This window comes from Oncorhynchus nerka, linkage group LG11 (genome assembly GCF_034236695.1).
Source record: "Oncorhynchus nerka isolate Pitt River linkage group LG11, Oner_Uvic_2.0, whole genome shotgun sequence".
NCBI lineage: Eukaryota > Metazoa > Chordata > Actinopteri > Salmoniformes > Salmonidae > Oncorhynchus > Oncorhynchus nerka.
In genome coordinates, this window is record NC_088406.1 from 9,047,454 (window position 1) to 9,064,417 (window position 16,964).

The 16,964-nt window shown below is 42.0% G+C and overlaps 1 protein-coding gene across 1 annotated transcript in view; it reads left to right on the forward strand.

Moving 5' to 3' along the window:
• LOC115125359 (small G protein signaling modulator 2-like) overlaps nt 1-16,205 on the forward strand; it is a 282,167-nt gene extending 265,962 nt beyond the window's left edge. The window contains exon 23 of the mRNA XM_065024190.1: nt 15,400-16,205. Coding sequence (XP_064880262.1) covers nt 15,400-15,488 — 89 coding nt within the window. The 3' untranslated portion in view covers nt 15,489-16,205. The remainder of the gene's footprint in view (nt 1-15,399) is intronic.
• The last annotated feature ends 759 nt before the right edge of the window (nt 16,206-16,964 follow it).

Consider the following 16,964-nt stretch of genomic DNA (forward strand, 5'->3'; position numbering starts at 1 on the left):
AATCTCCCTGACTTCCTGTGTGTGTGTTTATAAAACAGTCTCCCTGACTTCCTGTGTGTGTGTTTAAAAAACAGACTCCCTGACTTCCTGTGTTTATAAACAGTCTCCCTGACTTCCTGTGTGTGTGTTTATAAAACAGTCTCCCTTACTTCCTGTGTTTATAAAACATTCTCCCTGACTTCCTGTGTGTGTGTTTATAAAACAGACTCCCTGACTTCATGTGTGTTTTGTTTATAAAACATTCTCATTGACTTCCTGTGTGTGTGTTTATAAAACAGCCTCCCTGACTTCCTGTGTGTGTGTTTAAAAAACAGACTCCCTGACTTCCTGTGTTTATAAAACATTCTCCCTGACTTCCTGTGTGTGTGTGTTTATAAAACAGGCTCCCTGACTTCCTGTGTGTGTGCTTATAAAACAGGCTCCCTGACTTCCTGTGTGTGTGTTTATAAAACAGACTCCCTGACTCCCTTGTGTGTGTGTTTATAAAACATTCTCCCTGACTTCCTGTGTGTGTGTTTATAAAACATTCTCCCTGACTTCCTGTGTTTATAAAACAGACTTCTGTGTTTATAAACAGTCTCCTGACTTCCTGTGTGTGTGTTTATAAAACAATCTCCCTGACTTCCTGTGTGTGTGTTTATAAAACAGTCTCCCTGACTTCCTGTGTGTGTGTTTAAAAAACAGACTCCCTGACTTCCTGTGTTTATAAACAGTCTCCCTGACTTCCTGTGTGTGTGTTTATAAAACAGACTCCCTGACTTCATGTGTGTTGTGTTTATAAAACAGTGTCCCTGACTTCCTGTGTGTGTGTTTATAAAACAGCCTCCCTGACTTCCTGTGTGTGTTTAAAAAACTGTGTGTGTGTTTATAAAAGACTCCCTGACTTCCTGTCTTTATAAACATTCTCCTGACTTCCTGTGTTTATAAAAGAGTCTCCCTGACTTCCTGTGTGTGTGTTTATAAAACTTTCTCCCTGTCTCCTGTTTATAAAACTTCCTGTGTGTGTGTTTATAAAACATTCTCCCTGACTTCCTGTGTTTATAAAACAGTCTCCCTGACTTCCTGTGTGTGTGTTTATAAAACAGGCTCCCTGACTTCCTGTTATAAAACTTCTTGTGTTTATAAAACAATTTCCCTGACTTCCTGTGTGTGTGTTTATAAAACATTCTCCCTGACTTCCTGTGTGTGTGTTTATAAAACAATCTCCCTGACTTCCTGTGTGTGTGTTTAAAAAACTTCTGTGTGTGTGTTTATAAATTCTCCCTGACTTCCTGTGTGTGTGTTTATAAAAAACTTCCTGTGTGTGTGTTTATAAAACAGTCTCCCTGACTTCCTGTGTGTGTGTTTAAAAAACAGACTCCCTGACTTCCTGTGTTTATAAACAGTCTCCCTGACTTCCTGTGTGTGTGTTTATAAAACAGTCTCCCTGACTTCCTGTGTGTGTGTTTATAAAACAGACTCCCTGACTTCCTGTGTTTATAAAACAGTCTCCCTGATTTCCTGTGTGTGTGTTTATAAAACAGTCTCCCTGACTTCCTGTGTTTATAAAACAGGCTCCCTGACTTCCTGTGTGTGTGTTTATAAAACATTCTCCCTGACTTCCTGTGTTTATAAAACAGACTCCCTGACTTCCTGTGTTTATAAAACAATCTCCCTGACTTCCTGTGTTTATAAAAACAGTCTCCCTGACTTCCTGTGTGTATGAAACAGTCTCCCTGACTTCCTGTGTGTGTGTTTATAAAACATACTCCCTGACTTCCTGTGTGTGTGTTTATAAAACAGTCTCCCTGACTTCCTGTGTTTATAAAACATTCTCCCTGACCACCTGTGTGTGTGTTTCTAAAACAGCCTCCTGACTTCCTGTGTGTGTTTAAAAACAGACTCCTGACTTCCTGTGTTTATAAACATTGTCCCTGACTTCCTGTGTGTGTGTTTATAAAACATTCTCCCTGACTTCCTGTGTTTATGAAACAGTCTCCTGACTTCCTGTGTGTGTGTTTATAAAACAGTCTCCTGACTTCCTGTGTGTGTGTTTATAAAACAGTCTCCTGACTTCCTGTGTTTATAAAACAATCTCCCTGACTTCCTGTGTGTGTGTTTATAACACATTCTCCCTGACTTCCTGTGAGTGTGTTTATAAAACAATCTCCCTGACTTCCTGTGTGTGTGTTTATAAAACATTCTCCCTGACTTCCTGTGTGTGTGTTTATAAAACAATCTCCCTGACTTCCTGTGTGTGTGTTTATAAAACAGTCTCCCTGACTTCCTGTGTGTGTGTTTAAAAAACAGACTCCCTGACTTCCTGTGTTTATAAACAGTCTCCCTGACTTCCTGTGTGTGTGTTTATAAAACAGTCTCCCTTACTTCCTGTGTTTATAAAACATTCTCCCTGACTTCCTGTGTGTGTGTTTATAAAACAGACTCCCTGACTTCATGTGTGTTTTGTTTATAAAACATTCTCATTGACTTCCTGTGTGTGTGTTTATAAAACAGCCTCCCTGACTTCCTGTGTGTGTGTTTAAAAAACAGACTCCCTGACTTCCTGTGTTTATAAAACATTCTCCCTGACTTCCTGTGTGTGTGTGTTTATAAAACAGGCTCCCTGACTTCCTGTGTGTGTGCTTATAAAACAGGCTCCCTGACTTCCTGTGTGTGTGTTTATAAAACAGACTCCCTGACTCCCTTGTGTGTGTGTTTATAAAACATTCTCCCTGACTTCCTGTGTGTGTGTTTATAAAACATTCTCCCTGACTTCCTGTGTTTATAAAACAGTCTCCCTGACTTCCTGTGTGTGTGTTTATAAAACAATCTCCCTGACTTCCTGTGTGTGTGTTTATAAAACAGTCTCCCTGACTTCCTGTGTGTGTGTTTAAAAAACAGACTCCCTGACTTCCTGTGTTTATAAACAGTCTCCCTGACTTCCTGTGTGTGTGTTTATAAAACAGACTCCCTGACTTCATGTGTGTTGTGTTTATAAAACAGTGTCCCTGACTTCCTGTGTGTGTGTTTATAAAACAGCCTCCCTGACTTCCTGTGTGTGTGTTTAAAAAACAGACTCCCTGACTTCCTGTGTTTATAAAACATTTTCCCTGACTTCCTGTGTGTGTGTGTTTATAAAACAGGCTCCCTGACCTCATGTGTGTGTGTTTATAAAACATTCTCCCTGACTTCCTGTGTGTGTGTTTATAAAACCGACTCCCTGACTTCATGTGTGTATAAAACAGTCTCCCTGACTTCCTGTGTGTGTGTTTATAAAACAGTCTCCCTGACTTCCTGTGTTTATAAAACAGTCTCCCTGACTTCCTGTGTGTGTGTTTATAAAACAGTCTCCCTGACTTCGTGTGTTGTGTTTATAAAACATTCTCCGTGACTTCCTGTGTGTGTGTTTATAAAACAGCCTCCCTGACTTCCTGTGTTTATAAACATTCTCCCTGACTTCCTGTGTGTGTGTTTATAAAACATTCTCCCTGACTTCCTGTGTTTATAAAACGGACTCCCTGACTTCCTGTGTGTGTGTTTATAAAACAGTCTCCCTGACTTCCTATGTGTGTGTTTATAAAACAGACTCCCTGACTTCCTGTGTGTATAAAACAGTCTCCCTGACCTCCTGTGTGTGTGTGTATAAAACAGGCTCCCTGACTTCCTGTGTGTGTGTTTATAAAACATTCTCCCTGACTTCCTGTGTTTATAAAACAGACTCCCTGACTTCCTGTGTTTATAAAACAAATCTCCCTGACTTCCTGTGTTTATGAAAACAGTCTCCCTGACTTCCTGTGTGTATAAAACAGTCTCCCTGACTTCCTGTGTGTGTGTTTATAAAACAGACTCCCTGACTTCCTGTGTGTGTGTTTATAAAACGGTCTCCCTGACTTCCTGTGTTTATAAAACAGTGTCCCTGACTTCCTGTGTGTGTGTTTATAAAACAGCCTCCCTGACTTCCTGTGTGTGTGTTTAAAAAACAGACTCCCTGACTTCCTGTGTTTATAAAACATTTTCCCTGACTTCCTGTGTGTGTGTGTTTATAAAACAGGCTCCCTGACCTCATGTGTGTGTGTTTATAAAACATTCTCCCTGACTTCCTGTGTGTGTGTTTATAAAACCGACTCCCTGACTTCATGTGTGTATAAAACAGTCTCCCTGACTTCCTGTGTGTGTGTTTATAAAACAGTCTCCCTGACTTCCTGTGTTTATAAAACAGTCTCCCTGACTTCCTGTGTGTGTGTTTATAAAACAGTCTCCCTGACTTCGTGTGTTGTGTTTATAAAACATTCTCCGTGACTTCCTGTGTGTGTGTTTATAAAACAGCCTCCCTGACTTCCTGTGTTTATAAACATTCTCCCTGACTTCCTGTGTGTGTGTTTATAAAACATTCTCCCTGACTTCCTGTGTTTATAAAACGGACTCCCTGACTTCCTGTGTGTGTGTTTATAAAACAGTCTCCCTGACTTCCTATGTGTGTGTTTATAAAACAGACTCCCTGACTTCCTGTGTGTATAAAACAGTCTCCCTGACCTCCTGTGTGTGTGTGTATAAAACAGGCTCCCTGACTTCCTGTGTGTGTGTTTATAAAACATTCTCCCTGACTTCCTGTGTTTATAAAACAGACTCCCTGACTTCCTGTGTTTATAAAACAAATCTCCCTGACTTCCTGTGTTTATGAAAACAGTCTCCCTGACTTCCTGTGTGTATAAAACAGTCTCCCTGACTTCCTGTGTGTGTGTTTATAAAACAGACTCCCTGACTTCCTGTGTGTGTGTTTATAAAACGGTCTCCCTGACTTCCTGTGTTTATAAAACAGTCTCCCTGACTTCCTGTGTGTGTGTTTATAAAACAGACTCCCTGACTTCCTGTGTGTGTGTTTATAAAACAGTCACCCTGACTTCCTGTGTTTATAAAACAGTCTCCCTGACTTCCTGTGTGTGTGTTTATAAAACATTCTCCCTGACTTCCTGTGTTTATAAAACAGTCTTCCTGACTTCCTGTGTGTGTGTTTATAAAACAGTCTCCCTGACTTCCTGTGTTTATAAAACAATCTCCCTGACTTCCTGTGTGTGTGTTTATAACACATTCTCCCTGACTTCCTGTGTGTGTGTTTATAAAACAATCTCCCTGACTTCCTGTGTGTGTGTTTATAAAACATTCTCCCTGACTTCCTGTGTGTGTGTTTATAAAACAATCTCCCTGACTTCCTGTGTGTGTGTTTATAAAACAGTCTCCCTGAATTCCTGTGTGTGTGTTTAAAAAACAGACTCCCTGACTTCCTGTGTTTATAAACAGTCTCCCTGACTTCCTGTGTGTGTGTTTATAAAACAGTCTCCCTTACTTCCTGTGTTTATAAAACATTCTCCCTGACTTCCTGTGTGTGTGTGTTTATAAAACAGACTCCCTGACTTCATGTGTGTTTTGTTTATAAAACATTCTCCTTGACTTCCTGTGTGTGTGTTTATAAAACAGCCTCCCTGACTTCCTGTGTGTGTGTTTAAAAAACAGACTCCCTGACTTCCTGTGTTTATAAAACATTCTCCCTGACTTCCTGTGTGTGTGTGTTTATAAAACAGGCTCCCTGACTTCCTGTGTGTGTGCTTATAAAACAGGCTCCCTGACTTCCTGTGTGTGTGTTTATAAAACAGCCTCCCTGACTTCCTGTGTGTGTGTTTATAAAACAGTCTCCCTGACTTCGTGTGTTGTGTTTATAAAACATTCTCCCTGACTCCCTTGTGTGTGTGTTTATAAAACATTCTCCCTGACTTCCTGTGTTTATAAAACAGGCTCCCTGACTTCCTGTGTGTGTGTTTATAAAACATTCTCCCTGACTTCCTGTGTTTATAAAACAGTCTCCCTGACTTCCTGTGTGTGTGTTTATAAAACAATCTCCCTGACTTCCTGTGTGTGTGTTTATAAAACAGTCTCCCTGACTTCCTGTGTGTGTTTAAAAAACAGACTCCCTGACTTCCTGTGTTTATAAACAGCCTCCCTGACTTCCTGTGTGTGTGTTTAAAAAACAGACTCCCTGACTTCCTGTGTTTATAAAACATTTTCCCTGACTTCCTGTGTGTGTGTGTTTATAAAACAGGCTCCCTGACCTCATGTGTGTGTGTTTATAAAACATTCTCCCTGACTTCCTGTGTGTGTGTTTATAAAACCGACTCCCTGACTTCATGTGTGTATAAAACAGTCTCCCTGACTTCCTGTGTGTGTGTTTATAAAACAGTCTCCCTGACTTCCTGTGTTTATAAAACAGTCTCCCTGACTTCCTGTGTGTGTGTTTATAAAACAGTCTCCCTGACTTCGTGTGTTGTGTTTATAAAACATTCTCCGTGACTTCCTGTGTGTGTGTTTATAAAACAGCCTCCCTGACTTCCTGTGTTTATAAACATTCTCCCTGACTTCCTGTGTGTGTGTTTATAAAACATTCTCCCTGACTTCCTGTGTTTATAAAACGGACTCCCTGACTTCCTATGTGTGTGTTTATAAAACAGACTCCCTGACTTCCTGTGTGTATAAAACAGTCTCCCTGACCTCCTGTGTGTGTGTGTATAAAACAGGCTCCCTGACTTCCTGTGTGTGTGTTTATAAAACATTCTCCCTGACTTCCTGTGTTTATAAAACAGACTCCCTGACTTCCTGTGTTTATAAAACAAATCTCCCTGACTTCCTGTGTTTATGAAAACAGTCTCCCTGACTTCCTGTGTGTATAAAACAGTCTCCCTGACTTCCTGTGTGTGTGTTTATAAAACAGACTCCCTGACTTCCTGTGTGTGTGTTTATAAAACGGTCTCCCTGACTTCCTGTGTTTATAAAACAGTGTCCCTGACTTCTGTGTGTGTGTTTATAAAACAGTCTCCCTGACTTCCTGTGTGTGTGTTTAAAAACAGACTCCCTGACTTCCTGTGTTTATAAAACATTTTCCCTGACTTCCTGTGTGTGTGTGTTTATAAAACAGGCTCCCTGACCTCATGTGTTGTGTTTATAAAACATTCTCCCTGACTTCCTGTGTGTGTGTTTATAAAACAGACTCCCTGACTTCATGTGTTTATAAACAGTCTCCCTGACTTCCTGTGTGTGTGTTTATAAAACAGTCTCCCTGACTTCCTGTGTTTATAAAACAGTCTCCTGACTTCCTGTGTGTGTGTTTATAAAACAGTCTCCCTGACTTCTATGTGTTGTGTTTATAAAACAGACTCCTGACTTCCTGTGTGTGTGTTTATAAAACAGTCTCCCTGACTTCCTGTGTTTATAAACATTCTCCTGACTTCCTGTGTGTGTGTTTATAAAACATTCTCCCTGACTTCCTGTGTTTATAAAACAGACTCCCTGACTTCCTGTGTTTATAAAACAGTCTCCTGACTTCCTGTGTTTATAAAACAGACTCCCTGACTTCCTGTGTGTATAAAACAGTCTCCCTGACTTCCTGTGTGTGTGTTTATAAAACAGACTCCCTGACTTCCTGTGTGTGTGTTTATAAAACATTCTCCCTGACTTCCTGTGTTTATAAAACAGACTCCCTGACTTCCTGTGTTTATAAAACAAATCTCCCTGACTTCCTGTGTTTATGAAAACAGTCTCCCTGACTTCCTGTGTGTATAAAACAGTCTCCCTGACTTCCTGTGTGTGTGTTTATAAAACAGACTCCCTGACTTCCTGTGTGTGTGTTTATAAAACATTCTCCCTGACTTCCTGTGTTTATAAAACAGTCTTCCTGACTTCCTGTGTGTGTGTTTATAAAACAGACTCCCTGACTTCCTGTGTGTGTGTTTATAAAACAGTCACCCTGACTTCCTGTGTTTATAAAACAGTCTCCCTGACTTCCTGTGTGTGTGTTTATAAAACATTCTCCCTGACTTCCTGTGTTTATAAAACAGTCTTCCTGACTTCCTGTGTGTGTGTTTATAAAACAGTCTCCCTGACTTCCTGTGTTTATAAAACCATCTCCCTGACTTCCTGTGTGTGTGTTTATAACACATTCTCCCTGACTTCCTGTGTGTGTGTTTATAAAACAATCTCCCTGACTTCCTGTGTGTGTGTTTATAAAACATTCTCCCTGACTTCCTGTGTGTGTGTTTATAAAACAATCTCCCTGACTTCCTGTGTGTGTGTTTATAAAACAGTCTCCCTGAATTCCTGTGTGTGTGTTTAAAAAACAGACTCCCTGACTTCCTGTGTTTATAAACAGTCTCCCTGACTTCCTGTGTGTGTGTTTATAAAACAGTCTCCCTTACTTCCTGTGTTTATAAAACATTCTCCCTGACTTCCTGTGTGTGTGTGTTTATAAAACAGACTCCCTGACTTCATGTGTGTTTTGTTTATAAAACATTCTCCTTGACTTCCTGTGTGTGTGTTTATAAAACAGCCTCCCTGACTTCCTGTGTGTGTGTTTAAAAAACAGACTCCCTGACTTCCTGTGTTTATAAAACATTCTCCCTGACTTCCTGTGTGTGTGTGTTTATAAAACAGGCTCCCTGACTTCCTGTGTGTGTGCTTATAAAACAGGCTCCCTGACTTCCTGTGTGTGTGTTTATAAAACAGCCTCCCTGACTTCCTGTGTGTGTGTTTATAAAACAGTCTCCCTGACTTCGTGTGTTGTGTTTATAAAACATTCTCCCTGACTCCCTTGTGTGTGTGTTTATAAAACATTCTCCCTGACTTCCTGTGTTTATAAAACAGGCTCCCTGACTTCCTGTGTGTGTGTTTATAAAACATTCTCCCTGACTTCCTGTGTTTATAAAACAGTCTCCCTGACTTCCTGTGTGTGTGTTTATAAAACAATCTCCCTGACTTCCTGTGTGTGTGTTTATAAAACAGTCTCCCTGACTTCCTGTGTGTGTTTAAAAAACAGACTCCCTGACTTCCTGTGTTTATAAACAGCCTCCCTGACTTCCTGTGTGTGTGTTTAAAAAACAGACTCCCTGTCTTCCTGTGTTTATAAAACATTCTCCCTGACTTCCTGTGTGTGTGTCTTTATAAAACAGGCTCCCTGACTTCCTGTGTGTGTGTTTATAAAACAGTCTCCCTGACTTCCTGTGTTTATAAAACAGTCTCCCTGACTTCCTGTGTGTGTGTTTATAAAACGATCTCCCTGACTTCATGTGTGTTGTGTTTATAAAACATTCTCCCTGACCTCCTGTGTGTGTGTGTATAAAACAGGCTCCCTGACTTCCTGTGTGTGTGTTTATAAAACATTCTCCCTGACTTCCTGTGTTTATAAAACAGACTTCCTAACTTCCTGTGTTTATAAAACCATCTTCCTGACTTCCTGTGTTTATGAAAACAGTCTCCCTGACTTCCTGTGTGTATAAAACAGTCTCCCTGACTTCCTGTGTGTGTGTTTATAAAACAGACTCCCTGACTTCCTGTGTGTGTGTTTATAAAACGGTCTCCCTGACTTCCTGTGTTTATAAAACAGTCTCCCTGACTCCCTGTGTGTGTTTATAAAACAGCCTCCCTGACTTCCTGTGTGTGTTTAAAAAACAGACTCCCTGACTTCCTGTGTTTATAAACAGTCTCCCTGACTTCCTGTGTGTGTGTTTATAAAACAGTCTCCCTGACTTCCTGTGTGTGAGTTTATAAAACAGTCTCCCTGACTTCCTGTGTTTATAAAACATTCTCCCTGACCACCTGTGTGTGTGTTTCTAAAACAGCCTCCCTGACTTCCTGTGTGTGTTTATAAAACAGACTCCCTGACTTCCTGTGTTTATAAACATTGTCCCTGACTTCCTGTGTGTGTGTTTATAAAACATTCTCCCTGACTTCCTGTGTGTGTGTTTATAAAACATTCTCCCTGACTTCCTGTGTTTATAAAACAGTCTCCCTGACTTCCTGTGTGTGTGTGTTTATAAAATAGTCTCCCTGACTACCTGTGTGTATAAATCAGGCTCCCTGACTTCCTGTGTGTGTGTTTATAAAACATTCTCCCTGACTTCCTGTGTTTATAAAACAGACTCCCTGACTTCCTGTGTTTATAAAACAATCTCCCTGACTTCCACTGTTTATAAAAACAGTCTCCCTGACTTCCTGTGTATATGAAACAGTCTCCCTGACTTCCTGTGTGTGTGTTTATAAAACAGACTCCCTGACTTCCTGTGTGTGTGTTTATAAAACAGTCTCCCTGACTTCCTGTGTTTATAAAACATTCTCCCTGACCACCTGTGTGTGTGTTTCTAAAACAGCCTCCCTGACTTCCTGTGTGTGTTTAAAAAACAGACTCCCTGACTTCCTGTGTTTATAAACAGTCTCCCTGACTTCCTGTGTGTGTGTTTATAAAACAGACTCCCTGACTTCCTGTGTGTGTGTTTATAAAACAGTCTCCCTGACTTCCTGTGTTTATAAAACAGTCTCCCTGACCACCTGTGTGTGTGTTTATAAAATAGCCTCCCTGCCTTCCTGTGTGTGTTTAAAAAACAGACTCCCTGACTTCCTGTGTTTATAAACATTGTCCCTGACTTCCTGTGTGTGTGTTTATAAAACATTCTCCCTGACTTCCTGTGTGTGTGTTTATAAAACATTCTCCCTGACTTCCTGTGTTTATGAAACAGTCTCCCTGACTTCCTGTGTTTATAAAACAGTCTCCCTGACTTCCTGTGTGTGTGTGTTTATAAAAGAGTCTCCCTGACTACCTGTTTGTATAAATCAGGCTCCCTGACTTCCTGTGTGTGTGTTTATAAAACATTCTCCCTGACTTCCTGTGTTTATAAAACAGACTCCCTGACTTCCTGTGTTTATAAAACAATCTCCCTGACTTCCTGTGTTTATAAAAACAGTCTCCCTGACTTCCTGTGTGTATGAAACAGTCTCCCTGACTTCCTGTGTGTGTGTTTATAAAACATACTCCCTGACTTCCTGTGTGTGTGTTTATAAAACAGTCTCCCTGACTTCCTGTGTTTATAAAACATTCTCCCTGACCACCTGTGTGTGTGTTTCTAAAACAGCCTCCCTGACTTCCTGTGTGTGTTTAAAAAACAGACTCCCTGACTTCCTGTGTTTATAAACATTGTCCCTGACTTCCTGTGTGTGTGTTTATAAAACATTCTCCCTGACTTCCTGTGTTTATGAAACAGTCTCCCTGACTTCCTGTGTGTGTGTTTATAAAACAGTCTCCCTGACTTCCTGTGTGTGTGTTTATAAAACAGACTCCCTGACTTCCTGTGTTTATAAAACAGTGTCCCTGAATTCCTGTGTGTGTGTTTATAAAACAGTCTCCCTGACTTCCTGTGTTTATAAAACATTCTCCCTGACTTCCTGTGTGTGTGTTTATAAAACATTCTCCCTGACTTCCTGTGTGTGTGTTCATAAAACAGTCTCCCTGACTTCATGCGTGTTGTGTTTATAAAACAGACTCCCTGACTTCCTGTGTTTATAAAACAGTCTCCCTGACTTCCTGTGTGTGTGTTTATAAAACAGTCTCCCTGACTTACTGTGTTTATAAAACAGTCTCCCTGACTTCCTGTGTTTATAAAACATTCTCCCTGACTTCCTGTGTGTGTGTTTATAAAACATTCTCCCTGACTTCCTGTGTGTGTGTTCATAAAACAGTCTCCCTGACTTCATGCGTGTTGTGTTTATAAAACAGACTCCCTGACTTCCTGTGTGTGTGTTTATAAAACCATCTCCCTGACTTCCTGTGTTTATAAAACAGTCTCCCTGACTTCCTGTGTGTGTGTTTATAAAACAGTCTCCCTGACTTCATGCGTGTTGTGTTTATAAAACAGACTCCCTGACTTCCTGTGTTTATAAAACAGACTCCCTGACTTCCTGTGTGTGTGTTTATAAAACAGTCTCCCTGACTTACTGTGTTTATAAAACAGTCTCCCTGACTTACTGTGTTTATAAAACAGTCTCCCTGACTTCCTGTGTGTGTGTTTATAAAACATTCTCCCTGACTTCCTGTGTGTGTGTTTATAAAACAGTCTCCCTGACTTCCTGTGTTTATAAAACATTCTCCCTGACTTCCTGTGTGTGTGTTTATAAAACATTCTCCCTGACTTCCTGTGTGTGTGTTTATAAAACAGTCTCCCTGACTTCATGCGTGTTGTGTTTATAAAACAGACTCCCTGACTTCCTGTGTGTGTGTTTATAAAACCATCTCCCTGACTTCCTGTGTTTATAAAACAGTCTCCCTGACTTCCTGTGTGTGTGTTTATAAAACAGTCTCCCTGACTTCCTGTGTTTATAAAACAGTCTCCCTGACTTCCTGTGTGTGTGTTTATAAAACATTCTCCCTGACTTCCTGTGTGTGTTTATAAAACATTCTCCCTGACTTCATCTGTGTTGTGTTTATAAAACAGTCTCCCTGACTTCCTGTGTGTGTGTTTATAAAACAGTCTCCCTGACTTCCTGTGTGTGTGTTTATAAAACAGTCTCCCTGACTTCCTGTGTTTATAAAACAATCTCCCTGACTTCCTGTGTTTATAAAAACAGTCTCCCTGACTTCCTGTGTGTATAAAACAGTCTCCCTGACTTCCTGTGTGTGTGTTTATAAAACAGACTCCCTGACTTCCTGTGTGTGTGTTTATAAAACAGTCTCCCTGACTTCCTGTGTTTATAAAACAGTCTCCCTGACCACCTGTGTGTGTGTTTATAAAACAGCCTCCCTGACTCCCTGTGTGTGTTTAAAAAACAGACTCCCTGACTTCCTGTGTTTATAAACATTGTCCCTGACTTCCTGTGTGTGTGTTTATAAAACATTCTCCCTGACTTCCTATGTTTATAAAACAGTCTCCCTGACTTCCTGTGTGTGTGTTTATAAAACAGTCTCCCTGACTTCCTGTGAGTGTGTTTATAAAACAGACTCCCTGACTTCCTGTGTTTATAAAACAGTCTCCCTGACTTCCTGTGTGTGTGTTTATAAAACATTCTGCCTGACTTCCTGTGTTTATAAAACAGTGTCCCTGACTTCCTGTGTGTGTGTTTATAAAACATTCTCCCTGACTTCCTGTGTGTGTGTTTATAAAACAGTCTCCCTGACTTCATGTGTGTTGTGTTTATAAAACTGACTCCCTGACTTCCTGTGTTTATAAAACAGTCTCCCTGACTTCCTGTGTGTGTGTTTATAAAACAGTCTCCCTGACTTACTGTGTTTATAAAACAGTCTCCCTGACTTCCTGTGTTTATAAAACATTCTCCCTGACTTCCTGTGTGTGTGTTTATAAAACATTCTCCCTGACTTCCTGTGTGTGTGTTCATAAAACAGTCTCCCTGACTTCATGCGTGTTGTGTTTATAAAACAGACTCCCTGACTTCCTGTGTGTGTGTTTATAAAACCATCTCCCTGACTTCCTGTGTTTATAAAACAGTCTCCCTGACTTCCTGTGTGTGTGTTTATAAAACAGTCTCCCTGACTTCATGCGTGTTGTGTTTATAAAACAGACTCCCTGACTTCCTGTGTTTATAAAACAGTCTCCCTGACTTCCTGTGTGTGTGTTTATAAAACAGTCTCCCTGACTTACTGTGTTTATAAAACAGTCTCCCTGACTTACTGTGTTTATAAAACAGTCTCCCTGACTTCCTGTGTGTGTGTTTATAAAACATTCTCCCTGACTTCCTGTGTGTGTGTATTTATAAAACAGTCTCCTGACTTCCTGTGTGTGTGTTTATAAAACATTCTCCCTGACTTCCTGTGTGTGTGTTTATAAAACAGTCTCCCTGACTTCATGCGTGTTGTGTTTATAAAACAGTCTCCCTGACTTCCTGTGTTTATAAAACATTCTCCCTGACTTCCTGTGTGTGTGTTTATAAAACATTCTCCCTGACTTCCTGTGTGTGTTTATAAAACATTCTCCCTGACTTCATCTGTGTTGTGTTTATAAAACAGTCTCCCTGACTTCCTGTGTGTGTGTTTATAAAACAGTCTCCCTGACTTCCTGTGTGTGTGTTTATAAAACAGTCTCCCTGACTTCCTGTGTTTATAAAACAATCTCCCTGACTTCCTGTGTTTATAAAAACAGTCTCCCTGACTTCCTGTGTGTATAAAACAGTCTCCCTGACTTCCTGTGTGTGTGTTTATAAAACAGACCCTGACTTCCTGTGTGTGTGTTTATAAAACAGTCTCCCTGACTTCCTGTGTTTATAAAACAGTCTCCCTGACCACCTGTGTGTGTGTTTATAAAACAGCCTCCCTGACTCCCTGTGTGTGTTTAAAAAACAGACTCCCTGACTTCCTGTGTTTATAAACATTGTCCCTGACTTCCTGTGTGTGTGTTTATAAAACATTCTCCCTGACTTCCTATGTTTATAAAACAGTCTCCCTGACTTCCTGTGTGTGTGTTTATAAAACAGTCTCCCTGACTTCCTGTGAGTGTGTTTATAAAACAGACTCCCTGACTTCCTGTGTTTATAAAACAATCTCCCTGACTTCCTGTGTGTGTGTTTATAAAACATTCTGCCTGACTTCCTGTGTTTATAAAACAGTGTCCCTGACTTCCTGTGTGTGTGTTTATAAAACATTCTCCCTGACTTCCTGTGTGTGTGTTTATAAAACAGTCTCCCTGACTTCCTGTGTTTATAAAACAGTCTCCCTGACTTCCTGTGTGTGTGTTTATAAAACAGTCTCCCTGACTTACTGTGTTTATAAAACAGTCTCCCTGACTTCCTGTGTTTATAAAACATTCTCCCTGACTTCCTGTGTGTGTGTTTATAAAACATTCTCCCTGACTTCCTGTGTGTGTGTTCATAAAACAGTCTCCCTGACTTCATGCGTGTTGTGTTTATAAAACAGACTCCCTGACTTCCTGTGTGTGTGTTTATAAAACCATCTCCCTGACTTCCTGTGTTTATAAAACAGTCTCCCTGACTTCCTGTGTGTGTGTTTATAAAACAGTCTCCCTGACTTCATGCGTGTTGTGTTTATAAAACAGACTCCCTGACTTCCTGTGTTTATAAAACAGTCTCCCTGACTTCCTGTGTGTGTGTTTATAAAACAGTCTCCCTGACTTACTGTGTTTATAAAACAGTCTCCCTGACTTACTGTGTTTATAAAACAGTCTCCCTGACTTCCTGTGTGTGTGTTTATAAAACATTCTCCCTGACTTCCTGTGTGTGTGTTTATAAAACAGTCTCCCTGACTTCCTGTGTGTGTGTTTATAAAACATTCTCCCTGACTTCCTGTGTGTGTGTTTATAAAACAGTCTCCCTGACTTCATGCGTGTTGTGTTTATAAAACAGTCTCCCTGACTTCCTGTGTTTATAAAACATTCTCCCTGACTTCCTGTGTGTGTGTTTATAAAACATTCGCCCTGACTTCCTGTGTGTGTGTGTATGAAACAGTCTCCCTGACTTCCTGTGTGTGTGTGTATAAAACAGTCCCCCTGACTTCCTGTGTGTGTGTGTATAAAACACTCTCCCTGACTTTGTGCGTGTGTGCGTGTGTGTTGTCTGTGTGCGTGTGCGTGTGTGTGTGTATAACAGAGATGGCAGAACGTCATGACGTGCAGCACATCCTTCAGATCGCCAGAGAGCTGGTGCACAAGGTCCAGTCTCTCATCGAGAACAAGTGATGAGGAGGAGGACGAAGAGAGGAGGATGAAGAGGAGCAGAAGAGAGGAGCTAGATGCCATCACTGCACCCCTCGATCCACCCGTCCATCCTCCGCACCTAGCACAGCTTCCTCCCTCTCTTACCCCTCCCAAACCAGGGGAAGAGACAAAGACATGGGGCCTCCAGCCCTCTCTCCCTCCAGGCCTCTAACCCTCTCTCCCTCCAGGACTCTAACCCTCTCTCCCTCCAGGCCTCTCTCCCTCCAGGCCTCTAAATCTCTCTCCCTCCAGGCCTCAGCCCGCCAGCCAGACCGGTGGAGGATGAAGGCTCCAGGTGACCATCCTGGTCTGGATGCAGAAGAGAACAGTGGAAAGGAGAGTGATGTTGGCTGGGCCCAGGTTTAGATCTGGGTCCTGGTTCCTGGTCTAGGTCTGATCCTAGTCTCAGTTCCTGGTCTACGTTTGGCCCTGGTCTAGTTCCTGGTCTAGGTCTGGCCCTGGTCTAGGTCCTGGTCTAGGTCTGGCCCTGGTCTAGTTCCTGGTCTAGGTCTGGTCCTGGTCTAGTTCCTAGTCTAGGTCTGGCCCTAGTCTAGTTCCTGGTCTAGGTCTGGCCCTGGTCTGGGTCTGGTCCTAGTCTAGTTCCTGGTCTAGGTCTGGTCCTGGTCTAGTTCCTTGTCTAGGTCTTGCCCTGGTCTAGTTCCTGGTCTGGGTCTGGTCCTAGTCTAGTTCCTGGTCTAGGTCTGGTCCTGGTCTAGTTCCTGGTCTGGGTCTGGTCCTAGTCTAGTTCCTGGTCTAGGTCTGGTCCTGGTCTAGTTCCTGGTCTGGGTCTGGTCCTAGTCTAGTTCCTGGTCTAGGTCTGGTCCTGGTCTAGTTCCCGGTCTGGGTCTGGTCCTAGTCTAGTTCCTGGTCTAGGTCTGGTCCTGGTCTAGTTCCCGGTCTGGGTCTGGTCCTAGTCTAGTTCCTGGTCTAGGTCTGGTCCTGGTCTAGTTCCTGGTCTGGGTCTGGTCCTAGTCTAGTTCCTGATCTAGGTCTGGTCCTGGTCTAGTTCCTGGTCTGGGTCTGGTCCTAGTCTAGTTCCTGGTCTGGGTCTGGTCCTAGTCTAGTTCCTGGTCTAGGTCTGGTCCTAGTCTAGTTCCTGGTCTGGGTCTGGTCCTAGTCTAGTTCCTGGTCTGGGTCTGGTCCTGGTCTAGTTCCTGGTCTAGGTCTTGCCCTGGTCTAGTTCCTGGTCTGGGTCTGGCCCTAGTCTAGTTCCTGGTCTAGGTCTTGCCCTGGTCTAGTTCCTGGTCTGGGTCTGGTCCTAGTCTAGTTCCTGGTCTGGGTCTGGTCCTAGTCTAGTTCCTGGTCTAGGTCTGGTCTTAGTCTAGTTCCTGGTCTGGGTCTGGTCCTAGTCTAGTTCCTGGTCTGGGTCTGGTCCTGGTCTAGTTCCTGGTCTAGGTCTTGCCCTGGTCTAGTTCCTGGTCTGGGTCTGGTCCTAGTCTAGTTCCTGGTCTAGGTCTG